Source organism: Medicago truncatula, chromosome 3 (assembly GCF_003473485.1).
Source record: "Medicago truncatula cultivar Jemalong A17 chromosome 3, MtrunA17r5.0-ANR, whole genome shotgun sequence".
NCBI classification, from domain to species: domain Eukaryota; kingdom Viridiplantae; phylum Streptophyta; class Magnoliopsida; order Fabales; family Fabaceae; genus Medicago; species Medicago truncatula.
Window position 1 is genome coordinate 34,586,423 of NC_053044.1, and position 24,513 is coordinate 34,610,935.

General features: G+C 31.6%; 1 protein-coding gene across 1 annotated transcript; it reads right to left on the reverse strand.

The window, feature by feature from the left end:
• Positions 1-217: 217 nt before the first annotated feature.
• On the reverse strand, positions 218-1,903 carry LOC11409736 (GDSL esterase/lipase At5g45910). The gene is made up of 5 exons (XM_003600754.4): positions 1,672-1,903; positions 1,233-1,454; positions 991-1,133; positions 560-833; positions 218-456 (listed from the first exon to the last, which is right to left on the reverse strand). The coding sequence occupies exons 1-5, from the start codon at positions 1,901-1,903 to the stop codon at positions 218-220; spliced, it is 1,110 nt and encodes a 369-aa protein (XP_003600802.2).
• Positions 1,904-24,513: the final 22,610 nt, after the last annotated feature.

A 24,513-nucleotide genomic window follows, 5' to 3' on the forward strand; every position in this document is an offset into this window, starting at 1 on the left:
AATCAATTTTTCATTACATCACAACGAGTGAAATTTTTCATTACAAACAATGAGAATATTCATTATATAATAATTAATTTATAGATAGTAATTCACCTTAAAATTAAATTTTATTCACTATATTGAATACATTTAAACTTTCCCATCAGAGATATAAAGTGTAATCATGCTTGGAATTCATCAAAGAAAGTCGTTCTTAATGTTTACATCATCGATTCTAAGCTATCTTGAAAGGAGCAGGTTTTAGAGAAGGATATGCAAAAGAGCCTTCCACTAAACATTTAGCTATATGCTTATAAGCGGCTTCGGTAAAGTGTTGACCATCCCAATTTAATAGTTTTGAAGGATCGGAGCAAATTGTTGTATTCGACGTTCCACAAAAATTCTGATCATGATGATATGGTCCACTTCCTCCGCAACATGCTTTCAAAATTTCGACTTTATCAGAAATAAAACCTGCATCATTAATGAACAGAAATTAGTGCATGGGATCAAATAAATTTGATAAGTATAAATCAATGAAAACTTAACATGGAAAGAAAATAATGGCTCCACGCACCATATTGTTGTGGTGCTTGATATAAACGTTTGGCATCGTTGTAATAGTCAAAATATACTATCTTAGCTTGAGGGTGTTTCTGTTTTATTATCTCTATGGATTTTTTTAGCTGCTCATTAAAGTATTCGATGAAAGTGTTGTAAGCTATCAAACATCCAAATTCATCATAGTCTTCTTTCTTCTGACTAATCTTTTTTGACAATATGTCAGTATTACACCCTATTGGAAAGTTTCCTGAAACCACTAGCTCAACCGCTCCTTCTTCAATTAAAGCCTGATATACATAATTAAATAAATCTCTATTACTTTTTTCCAAGACTGTTATTTATTTAATAATACCTATAACTCAAACACAATATATCTACAATTGAAGTAAACTTTTTTTTTGCCAATACTTCAACATTTAATTACTTAAGTTTTGTATAACATACAATGGTGGTATTTTTGATTGAATCAACTATCAAGGGAACTATCTCTTGCAGTTCTGTAATAGTTTTGAAAAGATGGTAAAAAATATCATTTCCACCAATCTCTCCCACTATAAACAACGATTTTTTGAAGAAGCTATCACATTCTGTGAACTCACAAGAAGAAAAAAAAAGTTTTGTTAGTCATATTGATGATAAATCATTTATATCACACAAAAATAACAAGCAAGGAGTTAGGACAAAACCTTCTTTGTTTTTACACAATAAGGGTTTTAGCTTCTTAAACCAATCAAATTGCACAATTAATGAGTTATCTTTCTGTGGTGTAGAGACTCCACTACCACTGAAATATTCGATGTCAAGTGCAGTTGAACCGGCATAAGCGAAATTAACTCCCTTTTTTACATCACCTTGGCTTTTGGTGATATTCTTAGAGGCCAGTAAAAATGGCAAGCCATATGCCTCAGCTACAGTTAAAATGAGAATGAGCTAGTGAATTTGTCAATCAGAAATGTATCAACATTGAAAATTACTGATTTTAATAATAACAACTATATAAAATAGATTATTTTAGAGTTCTTGGTGGTATTTCTTTTGTTGTTATTTATTATTTTTATTTTTGTTATTTACCATTTCATGAATATGAAAAAATTATTTAAGAAACAAAAGAATGTCTAAAGATACCTATGAAAATTATGATGAGTCGTCCATTTGACATGCGTCCTGATGCATGTTTAAAGTACGTTGAACCATAAGGACCCATATCTCTGGGGTAATCAAATGCAGCATTTCCGGTATCACTTATAGAGTCACCAAAGTTGAAGATGGCTTCATACGGTAGAGGATTAGCATTTGAAATGAAGTTTCCAAAAAAGCCACATGCAAAGGTGATACCAAAGAGAATGAAAATCTTCATGGTGTTAAAAGAAAGATAGCAAAGGAATGATATTCATGTATGCTAGAAAATGTGATTGATAATTTATATATTGTCACGCTTACTCCTGTTATGAAACGATTTCTCTAATTTTTTAGCTGGAACTTGTTTAGCTATTTTTATGTTTGTAAAGTTGTAAACTTAAAATATCCAACGCATAATCATTAATGAATGTGTATTGATTATGCTTGTTTGTTGTCACTATTCTTTCTATTGTTTTTGCTTCCACTTTTTTCCACCTAAATTTTCTAAAACAATATAATATACTAAAATTAGATTATAATAAAAATTAGATATTTTCTCCTCTCAAACAAATAGATATATTCCGTCCACAGAAGTAATTAAAATAGTAATCATAACAACATTCATATACTAAAACTAGAGATCATAAAAAAGTTTCTAGTATCTACCCAAAAAAAAAAAAAAAAAGTTTCTAGTTTTAATTATTATCCTCACACAAATGGGTTTTCATAGCTCCATAAATTTCCAAAAGTATTTCAAATATCAAAGCTTAATGATATCAGATCGTTTAATAGATTGAAAAATCGTCGATTAAACAGTACGATCGAAATCACGACATTATTTAGACATAAATAATGTTGTCGAGTGATATATGAGAATATCAATTAATAGCTAGAATCCATATATGTGATCATAAGCTATGCAAAAGTTTGGTCAATGAAATCTAATACTAACATTTTCATACCTTTATCAATCTCATTTCAATTATTGTTTTTAGTCTGATTAGATTTTAAACAAACAAACGATCAAACCCTAACTTAAGATGATAATTGATGTTGAACGATTTATGATATCGCACTTGTCCCTGTAAAAACGATATTAAAATACTTACTTTTGATCCATAGTAAATTACTACATCAGATTTGAGGGTGTTATATGTTGCACTACTTCAATTATTTTCTTATTCTGAATTTTGTTATTCTAGTACTCCATTCTAGAATATAATTATTTGATACTAATGTACATAGCATACAAATATTAAAGTAATAATGAGGCAGGGCGGGGTGGGACATGTTTTGCCTTCTCCGTCCGCATCTCTTACTCACATATACTTATCCATTAATTGTATTATCTCGTCCCCATCCCTGCCTCATCCCCGTCCCCGAAGTAAATTATTTTCGAAAATAAAAATTGAAGAATTTTCCAGCCATGAGAGCGATTCGCTGTGTAAATCTGTAAGAGTAAGACTGATTGAGAAAAGATAATGAAGATCGATGTCTATGGTGATGGGGAAGAGAGAGACCGAGTGTGTGATGTAACGTCCACTTTCGTTTAATTAATTATTTAATCAAGTTTAGGCGATTATATTATATTTATATAATATATGTGTGAGTTTTGTTGATTTAAGTTGATTTAGATGATTTGAATGACTTTGATGTGTTTTGATGATTTGATAAGATTATGAGACTTATTTTATTGTTAAATAAAATAAGATTTGAAAAGAAAATAAAAATATTTAGTTGAGGGCTGTTTTGAGATTTTAGAGAGTTTTGGGGGAGAAAGTGAGATAAGATAATATTTTAGGAAGAGGTATATAAGAGATAGACCTAGTTTTAGAAAAACAATTGCACGTACGACTGTTTTGGAGAAAAAGGGAGAAAAGGCCAAGAGAAGAGAGAATCACCTAGGAGAGCTGCGATTTCTTCATACAAGGTAAGGGTGAGACTAATAATTCAGTAATATTGATTGCTATAATTCTGATGATTAATTGACAAAGTTAGGATTGATTTAGAAAAGTTTTGAAATTAGGTCAAATCCCTAAATTTGATGATCAAACGGTAAAACTGGATTAGATTGATGTAGAAACTGTCCTATAACCTTAGAATATGTTTAGGATGAATTCTGGAAACGAAATTAGGCTTGAAACCATAAGATTAGATGAATTTTTGAGAAGAACTGCATTCTGCCCGAGCCTATGTTCATCGCTCGCCCTGGCGAGGGATGATCCTCGCCTCGCGAGGGATGAAGTTCATCGCTCGCCACGCGAGCCAAAACCCCTCGCCTCGCGAGTTAATTGTCGTAGCTCGCCACAGCGAGCAACCCTACTCGTCATAGCGAGCTTGACCAGAGAGCATGTCGAATTCTGAGTTTTTGACTTTTGAGTTGAACCTTAGATGCCTTTGAGTACCTTTAGGTGCCTACTAAAGATTAGAGAATGATTTAGAACAAGATTGAACCTGGAACGACCTTAGTTGGGAATCTGGCTTGTACTCGCCATGGCGAGCAGATGCTACCGCCTCGCGAGCACTTCCAGAACTGAGTGCATTTGAAGATTGTGAGACCTGAGTTGTTTGGATTGGTTAGGAAAGGAACTTTAGGTACTACTGAGACCTATTTAAGATATTAACTGAGAACTGTGAAGCTTTTATGAGAATGCTAAGTGATTATGTTGTGATATATTGATTGATTCCACTACTTGAATTATTGTTGAATGATCAAGAAATTGTTGAAAATGAATTGTTATTAAGCTATTGATGTGATCTGATTATGCTGCAATTGTTAATTAACTATGTTGCATGAGTCTGAATAAGTTGATGAAGAACTCCAAATTATTGGATGTATAAGTGATCTGTTGATTAAGGTGTTTTGTTGATATAGTCCATGCATTAGCATACATTGAGCTTTGTCCTCACCACGATCGGAGTCTTGTCCTCCACACGATAGGAGCTTTGTCCTCCACACGATTAAAGTATATTAATACTATGATGAAGATTGGTACCACATGCATAAAGAGTGTCTAAGTTGCATTGTCGCATTTGTCGAGTCTAAGATGTTATGTTATTGATGATGATTGAATGTTGTGATTACTTGGTAATTGTTTATCAAAGATGCAATGATGTTTAAGACTGATTATGATGTTAATTATGATTTCGAATTATATTGATTAATATTATTGTGTTATGAAATCTCACCCCTTCTGCTTGAAAATGTTGCTCTTCGTATGAGTAACTTGCAGGTGATCGTGCTTAGTGTGCAGTTTGCCGTCGTGAGTGGCCTTGCCTCACTGAGTCGTCTAGGTCGCTCTGATACGTAACGGGATGGGGTTTTGATATGCATGCTTCATTCTCTTACGTGAACATTTATGATTATTTTTATGATGGTGAATAACTGTTGAGATATGTTGATGGGGCCTACGTGCCAAAACGATTTATGGATTTCGAAACAATTTTCCGCTGCAACGTTTAAGTTATTATGTTGAATTGTTATTTAACTGATTTGTATTATGTTAAATGTGATATCCCGTTTATTTATGTTGTTTACTCTGATAAATGTTTAGAAATTTTTATATTGGGAAAACGGGGTGTTACATGTGAGATGATGAAGATCGATGGCTTTGGTGAAAGAGAAGACATAGAACTGGAGTGAGTGTAGACACACTCTGACCATGTGAGTAAAATGTTTAGGGTTTGTGTTCCTATTTTTATATAAAAGGAGTAATAAAGAGGTATAAAGTAATTTTTTACATTAAGGACGGATTTGGGTATGAGTTCGGAGTGGATACGTCGTATATCCTTAATACTTGTCTCGAACTTATGTTTTGAAATCGAAAAAAAACTCATACCCAAACCCGATCAAAACGGAAAGAAAAAAAAGAAGGAAAAAAACCGTCAAATCGGAATGATTTTGGACGGTTAACTGCGGATATAATTTTTGTTGTCATGCCTAATCAAAGGCCAACACATACACAATATTGATCGATAAAAAAACATACAAATTAATTTTATTTTTCAACGTGTTTTTGAGCTGACTAAACTTTAAAACTAAATAAGTAATAAGGAAACTCAAATTCAATATGAGCTAAAGACTAAATTAAACACAACTTTGAAGAAAACTCTAATCAATGAATAACGCAGCAAGGGCTTAATTTCCTTTTTGTTGGTTTTCTAAATAATTGAATCCTAAGCAATATATAAGCATAGCAAGTCCAATTCCTTCAGTAGATCTCTGTTTATGTGGCTCTGGAAAATCTTTGGGGAGAAAAGCACCCAAAACAAAGATGGTTGTTTAATTAGATTAATATTAATTTATTTAATAAAAAACTTCATTTGGACTAACACAAGGACTACTTCCTATTCTTATAATTATTGTAAAAAAACAACCATCAATTTGTGCACGATGTGAGCTGGAAGAAGACACTGAAAAGTACTAATTAATCAACAGATCTTAGGTTGAAACTTGAAAGGCTAAAAGCTAACATAATCAACTAATATTGGCTATCAAAAAATAATAATCCTTATTTCAAACTCTGTCACTTGAGTAGAACTGATATTTGAGAGAGTCATAATGATTTTATATTTCCAATATCGTGTTCTGCCGTCAACATTGTCCAAATGAGGAGTTTTTCTTTTTTGTCTCCATCCATGCGAATCTTTACGATAGGTTGAAACTTGAAAATGAATCGAGTTGAATCGAATTCGTCGAGAGCTTTACTCAATTTAATAAGAATTTGTTCTATTTGAAACTCTACACGAGTTTGATAAGAACTTTTTCTTTAGCTACAGTTCAATTCGTTTAAATTTCATAAACAATTCGGTTTGACTCATAAGATTCAACAACTCATTTGCTCGATACACATAATTAAAAAAAGACAAGAGTTAAAAAAAATTATTTTTAACCTTCACTTTTAAAAAAAAAAAAAATCAAAGATTGAATTAAAATAAAAATTATCCCAAGGTTAAGGTGTTTAATGGATAAACACAAATACAATATTCAGACCTACATAAATATTAAATATTCAGATAGATATAAAAAAACTAAAAACATAGTCAGCTACAAACACTCAAAACATAAATATAAAACTACATTAAAAAAACTTGTACATCTAAATGAGATAAAAACCAAAAAAAAATCATAAATAGAAATGGAAATCCTCAAACTACTATTCTATTTTTAAACTCCAATATACATTTAATATATATATATATATATATATATATATATATATATATATATATATATATATATATATAATCGAGTCACATCAGAATCAAACAAGTTGAATTATGTATAACTGAAGTTCAACTCATTTAATCAACGAACGTAATTTTCAAATCAAATTTAACGAGTTAATTATCGTATTAAGTTTTGATTTTTGTTTGATTAATGGTTCAGTTCATTGTCAGCCCTACTTTATATGACATCAAAAAGAATTAACCAAAAATTTAGTTTACACATCAACATATATGTTATTTTTATAGTTATTTTTAACATATGAAAACATAAGTTTTATATAAACTAAGTTAGTTTTCTCAATATTTTGTTATTTTGTTTTGATGAATATAAACACAAAAGGAATACGAAGACAAAGCTAATATTATTGATTTTACATTAAAATATATGCATTATCCACATAAATTCTACCTCATGTGAAAGGTTGCATACAAAAAATGTTAAATATTTAAAAAGAAAGAGAGAAAGAAAAAAAAAACATTCTTCATTCCTAATTTGCAAGATGACAAACACAGTTTGTCATTTTCCTCCTTGACTTAGCAAAACAAGAATTTTAGCTTGGCTAAAGTGATTCCAATTTCAATTATTCTCTCCTCAAATTGATGCAACAATTCCATGTACACATGTTCAAGTCAGTAGATTGGAGTAGCTTTCGGGCAAATTCTTTGAACCAACCTGGCTTTAACTTTGTCAATAATGTCATTTAAAACATAGGGATTTCTTGAATATCCAAAGCACGCTGAGCGTTAATATAATTACTCTGAGGTTTGAAGCACTATTATACATTGGTCAAACCAAAATTTAATTAGACACTCTTTATTTGACGCTTGAGGCTGGTGAGGACAAAGAGTTATCATCGGTGAACTTGACATGTACAATGAGAAACTCTTGGCATGATTCTAGATAGGGGGTGCATGAATGAACCAAAATACATCAAAATGAGAGGGATTCATTGGTCTTGTAGATCTAGAAAGAACTGTACGGTTAAAAAAAGGTCTATAAAGATTGATTGGTATTACCAATACCAACAATAAGTATCTTCTTTTCAGTAGTCTAGAAGATAGGAATTCAATTGTTAAGCGTTGTTTGACTTGAAAAACTTTTTGGATGGGTGATATTATGAAAACTTTTCCATAAAATATGTGAGTGAGAACAAAACATACTGAAAATTAAATTCTAGTGTTGATTTATAGAATTAATTTGCAATCCTAAAATCATTTTGGAGTGTACACATTACCTAGCCTCTACAAATGTATGTTCACAAACAAGAAATCCCAACACGATATGTCACCTCTAGGAATCTCTCGTAATATATTAACTTCAATCTATATAACGAGTCATGCTAACAAATGTCTTAATAAGGAAATTGTCAACAAATTTAATATTAATCCTAACTTTTTTAATTATCTTGATTTGATCAATGAGGTTTTTTATTTAAGAACATAGATATATTATGCAATTACTTTGTTAGCTTTCAAGGAACAATAGTAAATAAATTAAGTTTGATATATGGAAGAAGAAAGAACATTTGTTTCATGTCGTGCGATTACTTGTGAAAATAAGTTGCATCGAGCTAGACTTTATATTCATAGATCTAACATGTAATGCAAGACTTGAGTCTAGTTTCTTTTTTAAAAATAAAAATAAAAATTTATATTGATTTTTTTTATCAAGTAGTCTATTGACTAAAGTTCGCTTTTAAGATGAATAAATTGGATGTCTGAAGTTTAAATCTCGATCCCTACATATTACATTACCAACTGAGTCATGATCAGCAATAGAAGTTCACATTGGTTTTATTATCAATTCTAGAACTTCTTTGAAGTGTCAATAGGACAAAGGAATCAGAATTTGATTCCCCATATTTTATTATAAAGGGAAAGAAAAAACACCCACGTTCAAGTGTTCATATTTGCTCCCAATTATTTTCTCCTGCTACCTATTTTTCCTTGTTTTTCGGCTACTATACGTAACTTAAAGCTCTTGGGTTTCTCTATTTTGCTCTCTTCAGTATGGTGTTGTCACTTATCATGAAAATGTTCACCCAAAAGTGTTTTATATTCTTTGTTTGTCTCCTAATAATTTCTCCTAAGTTAACGCTCATTCCAAACAGCGTGGAAGGCAGAAAAGTTTTTACCATCAACAGGAAGGAAAACGATTTCAAAGGTGAATTTCTCTAATCTCACTCTTTGTGTTTTACTCGAATTTAGGATTTGCCTAACATGAATCTCACAAGGTATAACATTTGAATCCTTTTTAAGTGTTAAATTAATGGTGCAATTTAACCGTATAGTCAATAGATTAAGAAACAATGTACATATATATTTCATGAGAGTTGATAGACATGAGGGATTAGGATATATGAGAATGAGTGGTTGAGCTAGCCTTATAGTTGTTTAGATTTTAGAATTTAATTAGGTTTTTAACATACGTTTAGTTGTTTAATTGGACGACGTTTAAATAGTTAAACGAAATAAGATAGAACCTCTCATTAGCCTTAACAAAATGGTTCAATTGGTCACGCTTTAGTATGTTGTTTATTGTTGAAAATGAATCATTATTACTTGTTTGATAGATTAATTTATTTTGACGCTTTTGGTATCTTAAGCAACTACAAAGAAAACTTTGTTGGTAATGCAATTTGTAAAAAAAAACTCAAGAATAAAATCAACAATGAGTTTTCGTGCAAATTTGTAATAACATATATTTGATTAATTCTAATAAATAGGCTATTCAAAGCGTGAAGCTTATTCAACTCTGGGTCTTGTTTGCAAATGTTGTGATGGTGAAGGTGGCGATTGCATAAGCACTTGGGATGCTTCTTGCTCCAACCTCATGTGCAAACCGTGGAAATATTAACAATATAGCTATATGTAATTATAGATATTTACGTAGTTTCATAAATAAATCATCAAGAGTAGTAAGTAAGTATATTCATCTTGTATTTATTTTTAAAAAAGGCTTGTGTATGCTAGATGTACTATGACCACCACATAAACAGTATTACATTTCTCAAAATAAAATTCAAACTGTATTACATGTTATACAAAATTAATCTTTTTTGTTAGCTTGACATTTTTTTTATGCAAAGAAAATATAATAAATAAAAAAGGAGTATAAAATATTGGGAGACATAAACATGACCGAGCGTAACCGTAAATCAACCCTAACAGGTAATACAACCAAGATTACAGAAAGTGGTACAAAATAACCAACTGAATTTAAATCCAGTAATGAACCTAGATGCATCGCAGAAAACTACACACCATAAGTACAAACCAGCAAGCTCAGCGTGAGACCTTAAATTAGATTGTAAAAAGAAATTGATGTGTATAAAATTACAACCATTAAATGGACCAAACGAACCAAAGACACGTCTGAGTAATCAAACCGTCTTTTGAAGAATGATTTATGAAGTGTCCATCAACACAGACAAATTCACGTACCAACAGACCCTGCGACAAATCACAGCAAGCATTTCAGCCCTTTGAACCCTACACGCAAAGTAATCGTCTTTCCCGTTTATTTAATTTTAATCAGTGACCCAAACAAGCTATTGGTTACCAGAAAAACATGCTACTGGTTGGGTGCTCCCCTGTACTACTATTTTATGAACCTAGATTACTTCTTTTTATTCCAAGATGACATATATAACTTATAACATAAATAAAATTTGATTGTTATAAAGTCATTCATCTATTAAATTTTGATTTGAAATTAAACTTTATAATGGATTATGTACCATCACAATCATAATTTAAGTGTAGTCAACCAACCCTACAAATCAACACGAGTCGTTTCAGCATGTTTTGTTCTCACTCGCGCGTTTTTTGGGAAACTTCTCATAAAGTCATTCAACTCCAAATTACTCAAAGTCAAAGACACTTAAATGTGAAGTTCTTATGGAATGAGAGCTACCAAAAAGAAAATGCATCTAGTTGGTATAGATAGTATCAAACAATTCTTATAAGTCTTCCTTGAACCATGCAATCTCATACCTGTACAACCTTAAGATCCCTATCATTTCAATGTAAATTTAGTCATTTTCCTAGAAGTTGTTAGGAGTCTATCATTGACATGTCTTGTACAACGATAATCACTCTCCACCCCCACCTTAGGGGTTCCAGATTAGCTGGTGAATGAATGAAAACTTTAGCTAGCTAAGTCCATAATAAAAATGAAGGATATGGAAGCCTTAGGTCTTCTTTAAGCCTTGTGGAGGGTTGAGGACTAGGGTGTTCATATCTAAATTGATCTAAATAAAAACTGCAAATAAATTCAAAAAAATTGAAAACTGCAAACAAATTCAGAAAAATTGAAAACTGCAAAAACCAAATTTATTATCATGTGAAAACAAATTGGATCATTTCATACTTCGGAGTCATTTTTCAAAAACGAACCATACCGCATACAACGTTTTTTATTTATTCTTTTATAAATATGATATTTTGTATTAATTAATATATTATTTGTTAGTTTTTAACTTTTTTTTAATAATACTTACTAGTTTAATTTAACTTATATGTGTCATAATCAATCATTGTTGTTCGATAATATTAATTTTGATATTTTATGTGATTTTTAATTGAAATGGACCAAATTTGTAATTTAAGGTTATCATCTTTACCACATGTAATAACTTTCTCTTTCATATTAACATTGTCCTTCTACTTTCTCTCTCTATTGTTTTGATTTTTGTGTCACTACCTAAATTTCTTCGTATAATTTAGTTGTCAAACAAATTGTCACAAGAAAAAGTTGTTCAAATAACATTGCTCTTCTTTTTAATATATTTGGGTCACTGTCCTCAATGGACAAACCTTTTTGCCTAAAAAAAAAATTAATAATCTTTGTCCTGGATAGGTTTTTCTCATCAAAATCCATATAAACCTCACCAAAAACACCCCCTACTTAGGTTGCAGACACAAAAATATTAAGTGATGGGGGCAACAAATATATACATTTGTAGCATATTGTTGTTTCCAAGAAGAAGAAAAAACACTCCTACATTTATTTTTGAAGCGCTTCTTAGCATGATTCATATAGAAAAATGTTAAGGAAAAAATGTTAAAAACAAAGTGGGGACACTTGCAGCCACAATGATTCACATAAGTTCATCCCTTCTAAGGTTAGCAGTATCAGCTTTACTTTGTGGTTTTTGAGTTTGATTCTCAATTTGTGGTGGATATAGTCAGATGATTTGGGGCCAATGATTCCTCGGAATATGGATCCATCGTCTAAAAGTGTAGGCATCAAAGGATGTGGAAGAAATTATTGAAACAAACATATATATTTGATGATTTGAGTTATCTTGCACTACAAGAATATATAAGATTCGCTATCATAACTATCTTAGGAAAGGTAATGGTAGTAAATATCAAAATAATTAGCTACCATTTCACTGAAATTAGTTTTATTTTAATTTTTTATGTTTAAATAATTTTTTGTCAAAGATCCTTTTTGTAAAAAAATAAAATTCTCTTAGAAACACACATCACCACACTATCATGAATAGTGATCTCGCTCTCGCTCTCTCTGTAACCGTTGCTTTTGCGATCTCCATTGTGAAATTGATCATCACTGTCGTTCGCACCGATCTCCGACTTAACGCCGATCATCGTCCTGTGCTTCTTCGATAAGAAACCCTAATTTTTCTATTTTCGCCTCAACTTCATCTTCTATGTAACTTTTTCGAAGTTTTTCACCTTTAACCAAGCTTATTGTCAAATTTATTTGAATTAGGATGAAATTATTTGAATTGTAGTGAAAGTGTGTTTGTCTTAGTGTGTCTGTGTAACAAGCTTTGTAGTGAAACGTATTTGAATTAGGATGAATATTCACTTTTTTGCTAGTTCAATTCATTTTTGCGCAACCTAAAATCTTGTCTTGGTGTTATTGGATATTGAAATTCCCTTTGGAGCATGTGTTAGTTGTTGTTATGCTGCATCAAACTTTAGAGAACTATTGAGTTATGGTCTATTTGGATAAATAGCTTATTTGGAGCTCATAGCGCAATTACTTCTCACATTTAGTGCTTATGTATGAGCTTACATAAGCTAATTTTATAGCTAATAATATAATGAAGTTAAATTATTTTTGTATATGTTATAAGTTATTTTCGTAATTTATCTTGGAGATCTTTTAAAAATAAGCTGAAAAAATTTCTGCAAAATGTCATACGTTGTTTATAAAAGCTCTCCCAAACAGTCTTATAAAACATATGCCGATATATAAGCTCGAATAAGCTAATTCAAATAAGCCCTTATTTTCATATAGTATAATCTTTCGATTTTTTTTTTTTAACATTCAACACTGTCTACTTTTAAACATTTCAAAGCAGCACACGGCCATGATTATTTGAAAAAAAATCTCAAGTAAAGATCTATCAACCTACTTTCAACGACACTAACTTTTTGAGTTCTTTCTCGTTTCTTTTCACACATCTCACTCCCTCAATTGCCATGATCTCTTTATTGAATATGAGGCATTACAACATTACGATCATGGCTGAAAAAAAAAACTTCATTTTAAAAATAAAAATAAAAAATAATTGCAGGGATGAGGATGAGGCAGAGATACATGTATCCGTCAAAAACGGAGATGGAATTTAATTTTTCATCCTCGTTGGATATAAATAGTATACAAGTAAGTATATAAGAGTCGAAAATAAGGGCAAAGAAGGTAATATGTCTTTGCCCCTCTCCATTATCATGCCTAGCTATGGGATGACTTTGGCTATTCCAAAAAAAAATAAGCTAAATATTTATATCCCAACATTTTTGACTAAATAATCCGCTTTCTACCTAATAGTAAAAATTAGTATGGTTTTCTAGGTTAAAAAATATTCACATCTCCATTAAAAAAATTTATTTACTTCATAGATGTCTTGCGTCTTATTTTAAAATTATTTTTCACTTAAGCAACTATACAGAGACCTTTGTCAGCAATACAATTTGTCAAGATAACATATAATTTATCTTATTTCTTAATATTATTTTATATTAATCTAACCCCCTTATATAGAAATGGCTAACTTTGTCGGAGACCATAACTTTGTTGATCCTCTAAAAAATGAGATGTATCAACTTTTATTAATTAGGATGAAATACATCAACTTTTATTAGCTCAATTTTTTCTTATATATTAAGATTCAAATGAGTAATTTATGCCATTATTTTGAATTTTCTATCATAAACAACTTTGCACACAAACTATTATATAAACTCATCACAAAATTAAATGTGCAAAGATATTTGCATTTTAAAACCATAATCTATGTTAGGAAAGAAAAAAAAGTAGCAGTAAGGATTATCAAATCTTAGTTATCTTAGCATTCTTTTTTTCTTTTCTTTTATTACTACTACGTTATGGTCAAAGACTCATTTTCCAAATGTCAAAGAGGGCTTTGAATGCCAAATTAGTCAAAGTCTTGGCTCTATGTACCTCTCTTCTTGATAGTCTATTTCAGATTTGAGCCGCACATCTACCTAAATTCCATTCTTTTCCCATCTTCCAACCCATTCTTGTTCTTCTTGACAACAAAAAGGTTATTATAAGCACATGCCTGTCTAACTAAGTTGTCGGCCTAAAGAAGTTATTCTTAGAATTGGTATTTTCTGATGAATTGTTGGAGATCTATAAACTCATGAAATTGCCATTAGATTCTATATTTTTTTCAAGAGAAAGTCAAGCATATTTGCAAACTTTATACAATTTGATTTGCTTCATACATTCAAAGAACATGAGCACAAATCTAAGAAAGAAAATTCCCACTATTTTTATCGAAGTCAAATGCCTAGATCTAAATTTCATAAGATGAATCCAAGCACTAATTAAAAAAAAAAAATAACAAAATATTATATATTAATTATGAAGCAAGTACAAGTCCAACCTACAAGTACAAGGAGGCGAAGAATGAGGGTGTCCAAACACATTTGTACATCAACATTATGAGACAGCAATACAATTCCAATATCCACTCTTATACACACTCTCATGTCTAGCGTGGGTGCTATGTCCAATTCCCACATTGCAGCAATGAGTTAATGATCAAGACGACAAGAGAGGAATATGTCAAATCTCCACTCAAAACCCTGAGACAGTAGGTATATTGATGACATCTCTTATATATCCAATATATTATTCGTTCATAGACAATGTGAGACTTAATCACTCACACTTGAAACCTAACACGCTGTTAAATCCTTATGGCATGGTTTTTGAGTTGGTTGTTCTTATGCGAGTTTTTGTTATTATCGGCACAATTTGGTTGTTTTCGACACGATTGATTGTATAGTTCTAGCTCAGGTTTTGATTTAGTTGTTCTTTGATGTGATTATGTTACATCCGGTCTAATTTTACGGTCCTCCGATGCGGTTATGGTACTATTTCTGGCATAATTGTGCTGTTTTACTATGTGATTTTAGCTTGTTAGTAGAGTTGGACTTTTTTTTTTGTATGTCGTTAATTCAGATGTTGTGTTTCTTTGATGTTTAGTTGTTATATTTCAATTAATTTGTCTAACTAATTAAGTTGATTATTTAGGTTTATATTATATAGTTGTCATTGAGATGTTTTTGTTTTTTGATCGACAAGAAAGTGATGCTTCCTGTTAGGGGTGTACATGGGTCGGTTGGGTTGGGGTTGGGTTTGGCCAAACTCAAGACCTGAACCATATAAGGTACTCCGTCACCTTTTTCAAGGTGAATAAGTGGGGTGTCTCGGGTTCGAACCCCAGCCCCTGCATATAATTATGCATGTCCCTGCCAACTGAGTTATGCTCACAGGGACGTAACTCTAGCATGTTCTAGTTCAATATAAATAATGTTTTTTTTGTCAATTTTGAAAATTAGACTTGATTTATGACCAAAATCTTTTGTATTCTCCTTCTTTCCAATAAAAATAAAAATAAAAATGTTGGCATTATTGAGTAAGTGAGTTTGTTGAGTTTGAGTCTAGTTTTACCCAAAAGTCATTATTTTTTATGGATTTTTCATTTTTAAAACCATATTCACTCAATTACCCAACCCACTTTTTTAGATTTTTTAGGTGGGTTTAACTGGATTTTTCAGGTTGACCCAAATGATGTACACCCCTAATTCCTGCTAATATGCTTTGTAAGTTTATGGTTGGTGTTAGATAATAGTCTCTTGAAAATATATTATTGGGTCTTTTATATTTCTAAGCTAATGGTCTATTTCTTTTATATTTTACGATATATTTTCTTGGTACCCGTTATTTTCATTATGATTATGCATTGTAGTTCAAACCTTAATCCATCTCCCCTTCCCCTCTTTTCTCTTTGTATTTGAATCTCCTTTATTAACAATATATACACTTTCATACATCATTTGTTGAATAAATCTAAAAAGATGGCTTTTATTTATAATGACGATCGGAAAATGTATATCATCTAGTTAGTTTGATTCAGGTCTAGTTACAAAATACACATTAAACCTAACCAACATGTGAAGATGTGATTGGTTTGGTTGTTTTTTCTTTTGTTGCTTACACCCCTAATATGTTTTTACTTTTGAAAATCAAACTCCAATTCAATTCCTAAATCCTAATAGTAAGAGATAAGTTGAAATTTATAAACAAAATTACAAACTTCAATATTGAAAAGACAAGCATTTGATTCCCCCAGCCAATGCATTAATAGGATTAAGGGATTGATAATTTATCCTTTAGGCATATATGGAAGCTAATTTGTTAGTTTGTTTGAAAAGCTTCCACGGTTTTGAGGCATATTCTATAATACTAACCTCCAACATTATTTGATGTGAGAATGTACTTTAATTTTGATGAAGAATATGTTACCCTATGCAGGTCCTTATCTTTAGTTATCCGAAACGAACCTAAAAGAATGAAGGGAATTATTTATGTACACCTACATATACTTTTACTAAAATTCTCCTTCATCCCTTGTATATAATATTATATTATATATGTTCTTATGTAAGACCATTCCCCATGTGACCATTTGCAACCATTATTTAAACTATGTAATGTTAACGATACAACTGCTGCTTATTAACGATAGAATAAGGATCTAATCCTATATTAATTTAATTAAATAAAGGAAATCTAATCATGCAAATTTTGCTTTTTTGATACCTTCCTTTTCAAACGATCTTATGAAACACTTATGCATATCAAGTTCAGTGCATTTATTAAATGGTTCTTGTTAGTTGAAGATTCTTGGATGTATTATCTATTTTCAAGATTATTCACTAACTAGTGGTGTCTACATTCTACCATGTTGATCGAATGTATTTGAGTCATGTTTTAGAAAATCCATTTTAAAAAGGAAAATTCTAACAAGTGTTATTGAAGTAGTATTCGTTAAAAAGTTTAAAGAGAGAATTTTTGTTTTGAAAATGGTGTATTCAATACATTGAAAATTTTAAAAATAAAAATAAAAATTTACATAAAACTTGTAAATTATTGTCATTTTTGAATCCTTAATAAGGGCAGGTTACTTGTTAACAAAACTCTTTAAAAAATAGGAAATGCTAGCAAATACCTTTAAGACACTTGTTTAGAGATTTTTCAAGTGAAAACTTTATCTTAAAAATTATGCATTCGAGATATTAAAACAGTAAAAAGTAATTGTTTTTACGTAAATTTTTAATTATTTCTATTTTTAAATATTTAACCGTGCCCTTGAAACATTTAAAAAACGGTCATGCTTGGTTTAAAATGTTTTTACTTTTTAACAATACTTTAGAGTTTTAACAAAATAATGCACGCAATTTCACCGAAGTCATTGTCGAGCCAAACATGAAACATACCATGTTGATTGATAGTGGAGTCATGTTTTAGGAAATCCATTTCATAAATGTTCATGTTTGGATTGAAATGTTTCTAAAATACTTTAGAGCTTTGACAAAACAAAGCAATTCTTCAAAAAAAAAAACATGTGATTTATCCAAACTCATCATCAATCCAAGAAACATAAATATAATGTAATTTTTTTTTGTAGGAAGTCAATGTAATAGTAGTACTTGACTTCGTTAAAGAAAATTAATACTTAATTAACGCATTTATGGTGGCTAGTGGATCATTTCAATTTTCCAGGCACAAGCTCTTGTGTAAAACTTGGGACTCAAATTAAAGAAAGTTGTTTAATAAGCACCTTAATTTCATTTGATCATATTGTAATCTCTTGATCGGTTTATAAATGGAGATGATTTTGACCCACTATTTTAAGATGTCTATTAGAAAACCATCCCAATTAATTTGACAAAATCATAGCCTCCGGTAAATATAACTCGTAGCCTTCTTTTACCCCTTCATTCCATTTTGAGAATGAAAACAGAGTTAGTCTTACAAATTGTATGTATCTACTAATTTTTTATGATATCTGGAAATACCTTTTATAAAGAATCTTCATTTCTTGTTGAACACTTCCAATATACTAAAATACGAGTAATATTATGATGCATATTATGATTCCACTGCCACTTAAGCCAGTATTTAATTGTAAATCTATAACTGCATCTAATCAAGGAACTGGTATATCTGGCCCAAAAATCTTAAATAGAATCTTTTGAAGGATTTGGTAGAGCTTAACTAAAATTAAAAGCAGGACAATAGTGCACTTTATAAAGAGTGCATGCACACTTACTTTTGAAACTATAAATTACTTTTAAATTATAAATTATGTGTTAAAATATTCTCTAACACACTTTTTTCAACGTATTTTTTAATTGATTGAAATTTAATTGGGTCTCGTAAGATATATGTGGGATCTATCTAATTTAGCGTGCATATGCTCTAAAACTTCATGGGTGGTTCTATCTCCTTTAAATTTCTTCTCGGTATGTCCTCCACCAATGTTGGTATATGTTGCATGTACTTTCTCCCTTGTCTTTTTTTTTTTTAACAAATTTTAAAATTTAAATCTTATTATTATTCTCTTTGAATATGAAGGAAATCATTGATCAACTTATATGATGTTAATTGATCAATCAAGATTGGTTTAATTATATAGTCTTTAAGGTGGATTCAAAATGTGACTTGGACATTGTTGAGTATGGTTCATATGTACAAAAGAGAGGCAAGAGGCGGGTGAGCTGAGCTAAACGTTGTGTAGCCAGTAACCATTAAATGTAGCTAATATGTTGACCAAACAAATTGCCGGTTACAAGTTCAAATATTGCTTGGACTTGTTACATGTTTCTCAATGTTAAGTGAGAGGGGTACATGTTGGAATAATTATTTAATTAATAAATTATGGATCTACAATAATCAATTATTATAAGTTAATATCATAATATAAATTATGGTCTATTGTGTTAAGTACTAATTAGTTGATGAATAAGTGTGATTGGGCTATTCTTTCTAAATGGACCGTGATGGGTTGGACCATTTAGCTAAGCCCAATGAGAGGTCCATGCCCTTAGCCGTTTAACTATTTAAACGTCATCCCATCAGACGGTTAAACTATTCTGAACTGGTGCTAAACGGAATGAGGGTAGTCATCCCTCTCCTCCTTCTGACAGCTATCCTTCATGAATCCTAATCTTAAAGGTCACAATCTCTTATCTCTTATTCCTTCTTTACTGTATTGAAATGCTGTAATTTGTATCTAATGATCCATAGTTAAATCTTTAAATTTTTATCGTACACCCTCTAGTTGTCTTTATAGGAACTTGATATTCGTTAAGGTAGAGATTGTTGAGTATATTTTGTAGGCACGAAAGAGAGGAAAGGGGAGACGAAGTTGAGCTAGCACAACATTACTGTGAATGACATCAGGAATGTACTAGTACCTTAGAAGGTGAAATTTTTCTTGTTGTGGGTGTGTTGAAACGTGTTGCCAACTATATAATTAGGCCACAAGATAACATAGTGCAGTGGCCTCATAATTGAGATGTCCAAGTCTCATAGATACAATATATGACATATTATTTTAATAGAATATAATGATACAATAGAATGTGTACCTTGTATGATCGAATAATTCATATTTGATACTAATACTGAGAAAAGCCTTTAGAGAAGCGAGGGTGTGAGAGTTTTTCTACCTCTTACTGATGAGCGCAATCGATGTTTATTCTAACCTAATGGAATTATTAAAATATATACTCATTAGTGGATGCAGAGATCTCTCAACGGATTACAACCTAATATAACATCAGCTTATATATATAAAGTAAGTGCAAGGTCAAAACCTCTTCAATAGATTATGTCATGTTTGATATGTATGCAACATTTTCCTCTCATAGAGATTTTGTTGGTGTTGCTTGAAAATATACACATTTAAGAAGTTTCACATTGCTTATAACTGAAACCTCACCTTAAAAATCTATTGGACTCAGGGGGAGCTTACAAACCTCATACCTGGCAGTCAACTTGTTAATTAGATCAACAACAATTGAACATTTTAAATACTATTGTTTGTCGTCATCAAAAAGGGGGAGATTGTTGGAACAAAATGTGTTTTACAATAAACCTTAATGAGTTTTGATGATAACAAGGTATTAAAAATTGTCAATTGGTTATTGCTAATATTTGTTCAAGTGTACAGGACCATAGGCAAAGTTGATCAATTTAATAGGTCTTGGAAGAACAAAAGAAAGCAAAAAAAATCATCAAGAAGAGGAACCTAAAGCATCTGAAGAAAACTGCGTCTGAAGTTTTGAAGTGCTTCTGAAGTTTCAAGTGCCTCTGAAGTAATGACGTCATCAGAAGCAGAACTCATCAGAAGAAAAATTCATCAGAAGCAACTTCATCAGAAGCTATATCATCACCAGAAGCTACAGTTGATCAGAAGATTCAATCTGAAAGCTCAAATGGCTGTTTATTGGATTTAACCTCGTCTAAGAGAGCGAAAGACTAAAAGGGAAGTGACAATGTTCATTTGAAAAGCACTAGGTGCTTGTCCTTCATTGAAGAGTTGACAAAGTACAAGTGTACAACCACTACCTCCACGACTCTGCTTGTGTCTGCGCTACAAGACAAGATAACAGCTCTGCCTGCAGAAATGTTCCTTCAAGTTAGGAATGGTTTTGAACTTGATCCTTCATAGGACAACATCCAAATCAAGCAAAAGATTAATGTTGAATGATCAAAGGTTCTCAACGACTCTTTAGACGTGCTTAAAGGTCTCAACGTTTCTCTACACACCTCTATAAAAAGGAGTGAAGACTTGAAGATCAGGAGAGACATTATAACAAGTTAAAAGCGCCCAAACTCTGCCAAAATTGTTTCTCAAAAGCACTTTGAATTTCTGTGTTAATTTGATATATCTTAGAAATTCTTAAGTCTAGAGTCTTTCAATTGCATTGTATTGTGAACACCACTGATTGTATATCAAGTGTTCAAACTCAAACAATTTTCTGTGTAATTCTGTTTGATTAGAAGTCTCTTGCTTTAGTGCTTGAGCATAGGAAGTCTCTTGCTTTAGTGCTTGAGCAAAGGAAGTCTCTTGCCTGCGTGCTTGAGCATTATTGAAGTCTCATACTAGGTAGTATTGAGCAGTTGTAATCTGTGTGATTATTTCTTAGTGGAAATCTCCTTGGAAGTGCAAGGGGGACTGGACTACTTCCGGTTTGTGGAAGGAACCAGTATAATTGCTTGTGTCTCTCTTTCTTTTCTCTACTCTGTTTTTACTCCGCTGCGTATCCGATTCTGAACAATACATCAAAGGCAATTTGATTGCATCTGAAGTATTATTACATCAGAAGCACTCTCACAGCTTCTGAAGTGATATCAGAAGAATATTTTTTTAAGAAAAAGAAAACACAATTCAACCCACCCCCCCCCCCCCCCCCCCTTCTTGTGTTTTTCTCACCTTCAAAGAAGTTTCACATTGCTTATAACTGAAAATAAAGAAGGAGACCAAGGATATATATATATATATAGTCAGGATCCGTTAACACGTGTCAACGGATTCGTTGATACCAAATCTCAACCGTTTACTTTTTTAATCCAAAGGGCCGCAATTGTTTGTTAAAATTATTCACCTGGGCTATTTTCACTTGATTTCCAAGTGCTCCATCTTCTTTTCACTTGATTTCCAACTGCTTCATCTTCTTTAAGCAGCCAAGAAAGAATGTATTCTCCTCACCGATTTCAATTACACAATCACATGATAATTATTGATTTTTTTTCTCTCTATAGGACGATTGAAAACAATTCAATTTAAGGGCTTTACCATTTTATCAAAATCATAAATTTAATTTACATATTCAATCATGGTGGTTAATCTAAATTTCCACCAATTAATTCAATAGAAGCAAACTCAACAAATATTACTCCAATTGCAATAGTTATCACTAGCTTTATACATAAATTGTTTTAATCTAATTGGTAGAATTAGCCACCAATTAGCACAAAGAGAAGGGAGATGCAAACAAGAACAATTGTGAGAACCTAAGAAATTGAGCGTAACAAATTCTCCCAAAGAGAATAAGGAGGTTAAAGAAGATGGAACAGATGGAAATCAAGTGAAAAAAAAAACACAGAGAGTAAATTTAACAAACAATTGTGGTCCTTTGGATTAAAAAAAAGTAAACGATTGAGATTTGGTGTCAACGAATCTGTTGACACCTAGTGTCAACGGATCCCGACTCATATATATATATATATATATATATATATATATATATATATAGTGCTTCTTTTATTTTGAAACAAGAGGTGAAACTAAGGCAGACTAGGGTTTATCAAAAAGGGAAATCCTAAGCAAATCAAAATGTTAAGGGTTTGTTCCTTTTGGTGTAGAAATTAGGGTTGGGAAACGCTTGGGATCTTTTGGCCACAAGAAGAGATTCAGAAAAAGGTAGAAATTATGGTTTGTTCTTAGAGATCTCATTGAAGGTCAATTTTTTGCAACCCTTGTTTCTCTTTATAAAGAACTCTTATATTGAATTGGAGCGTTCTCTCTCCTCCAATTTTGGGACAAACAACGTAAACAAATATCCGTGTTTTTCTTCTTATCATTTATCTTATTTTATTGTCTATGATCACTTTGATTTTGGTTGTTGCTAATTGTTTCTCCATGCTTCAAAATATTGGTGTGAATTTTGACCTGAATTGACAACAATTGGCACTCATCGTGGGGTAATCATAACAAATCATTATTGAAGCATCATGGGTACCAAGTGGGATATCGAAAAATTCATCGAAGACAACAATTTTGGGGATTGGAAATTAAAGGTGCAAGTAGGCTTGATCCAACAAAAGTGCGTAGAGGCAATGAAGGGTGAGCTTGTGTTGTCGACTACATTGTCACAATCAGACAAGATCAAGATTGTGGACAAGGCTAGGAGTGTCCTTGTCTTGTGCCTCAGAGATAAAGTTTTGAGAGAAGGTGTGAAAGAGATAATTGTGGGTGGTGTCTTGTTAGGTAGAGGAAGAAAGTTGAGTATCTCAACTTTAAAACAACGACTCTTGCAAGTTGACCTTCATGTAGAAGTGATGGTCGTCTGGAGAGACGTTAAACACTCAACATCATCCTAGAAAGGAGGTTCTAAGAAGACTCAAGTTCATTCTGGATAGACGAAGGTAATAACACTCATGATTAGTCTTAGGGTGGAAGTTACAAGGTGAAAGGTATAGTGCATGTACGCATTTAAAAATTGAGGTAGATATAACTCAACTTGATGTGGAATCTTTAACTAGTGAGACTATGAGGAGACAAACACTGGCACCAAAATGGTACAACTATGGAGTCCATGTGTGTTGTGCACTACACAGATGTGCACTCTAGAGTTTGAAGAAGGTATGAAATGACATGTGAAATTACCTAAAAGACCATAGGTAATTGAAAGCAAGGAGATATTCAGAGACAAAAATTGATCACTTTGGGGACTGAAGAGGTAATGATGAAAACTTGTGAAACTATCTAAAAAGCCTAGTGTAGTTGGGTGCAAGGATTTTTAAGAGAGTCGAAGGAATTTCGAGGGTTGAAGAGGTACAAGTGAAAAGTTTGTGGGACTACATAGTGTATTTGAATGCAAGCATAAGAATCAGACTTGATGGCTTGTGAAACTACCAAGGGTTGTTCGATGCAATTGGAAGTCGGTGTTCAAATCAAGGTTTTAGTGGGGCTTAAACTTGATCGATTTTGTCTTCGAGAGTGAGGCAAGGTTAACGAGTAAGGTAGTTGATGGTTAAAGTGACATCACTGTCGATTTAAAGGTAAGGTGGAGTATGAAAATGGAAGTAGATGTATCATTTTAAATTTTTAGATTTGATATCGGAGCAGGTATTGTCTAGGGATAGGGATAAGGAACTCAAGTTCACAACCGTTAGCAAAAGGATACATTCACGCAATCACGTTGTCAAGATCATTTGTTCAAGATTGAATCATGAAGATCTCAAATATATGTTAACATTTTAAAAATTGAAAATTTCTATTTTAAATATACACTATTTGATCTCAATCTAATGATTTGAATGACATGAATGCATGTTTTTTTGTTGATTATAGGGAATCAAAATCCAGAGATTTTGGATGTGCATACAATATTGATACAATATTGTTGATTGTTAGTTAGTTGTAAAATTATTTATGTTGAGCAAATATAATTAGGCTTAATTGCACTTTTGGACCCCTATCTTTTCAAAAGTTGCGGTTATGGACCCCTAACTAATTTAAATACAAAACA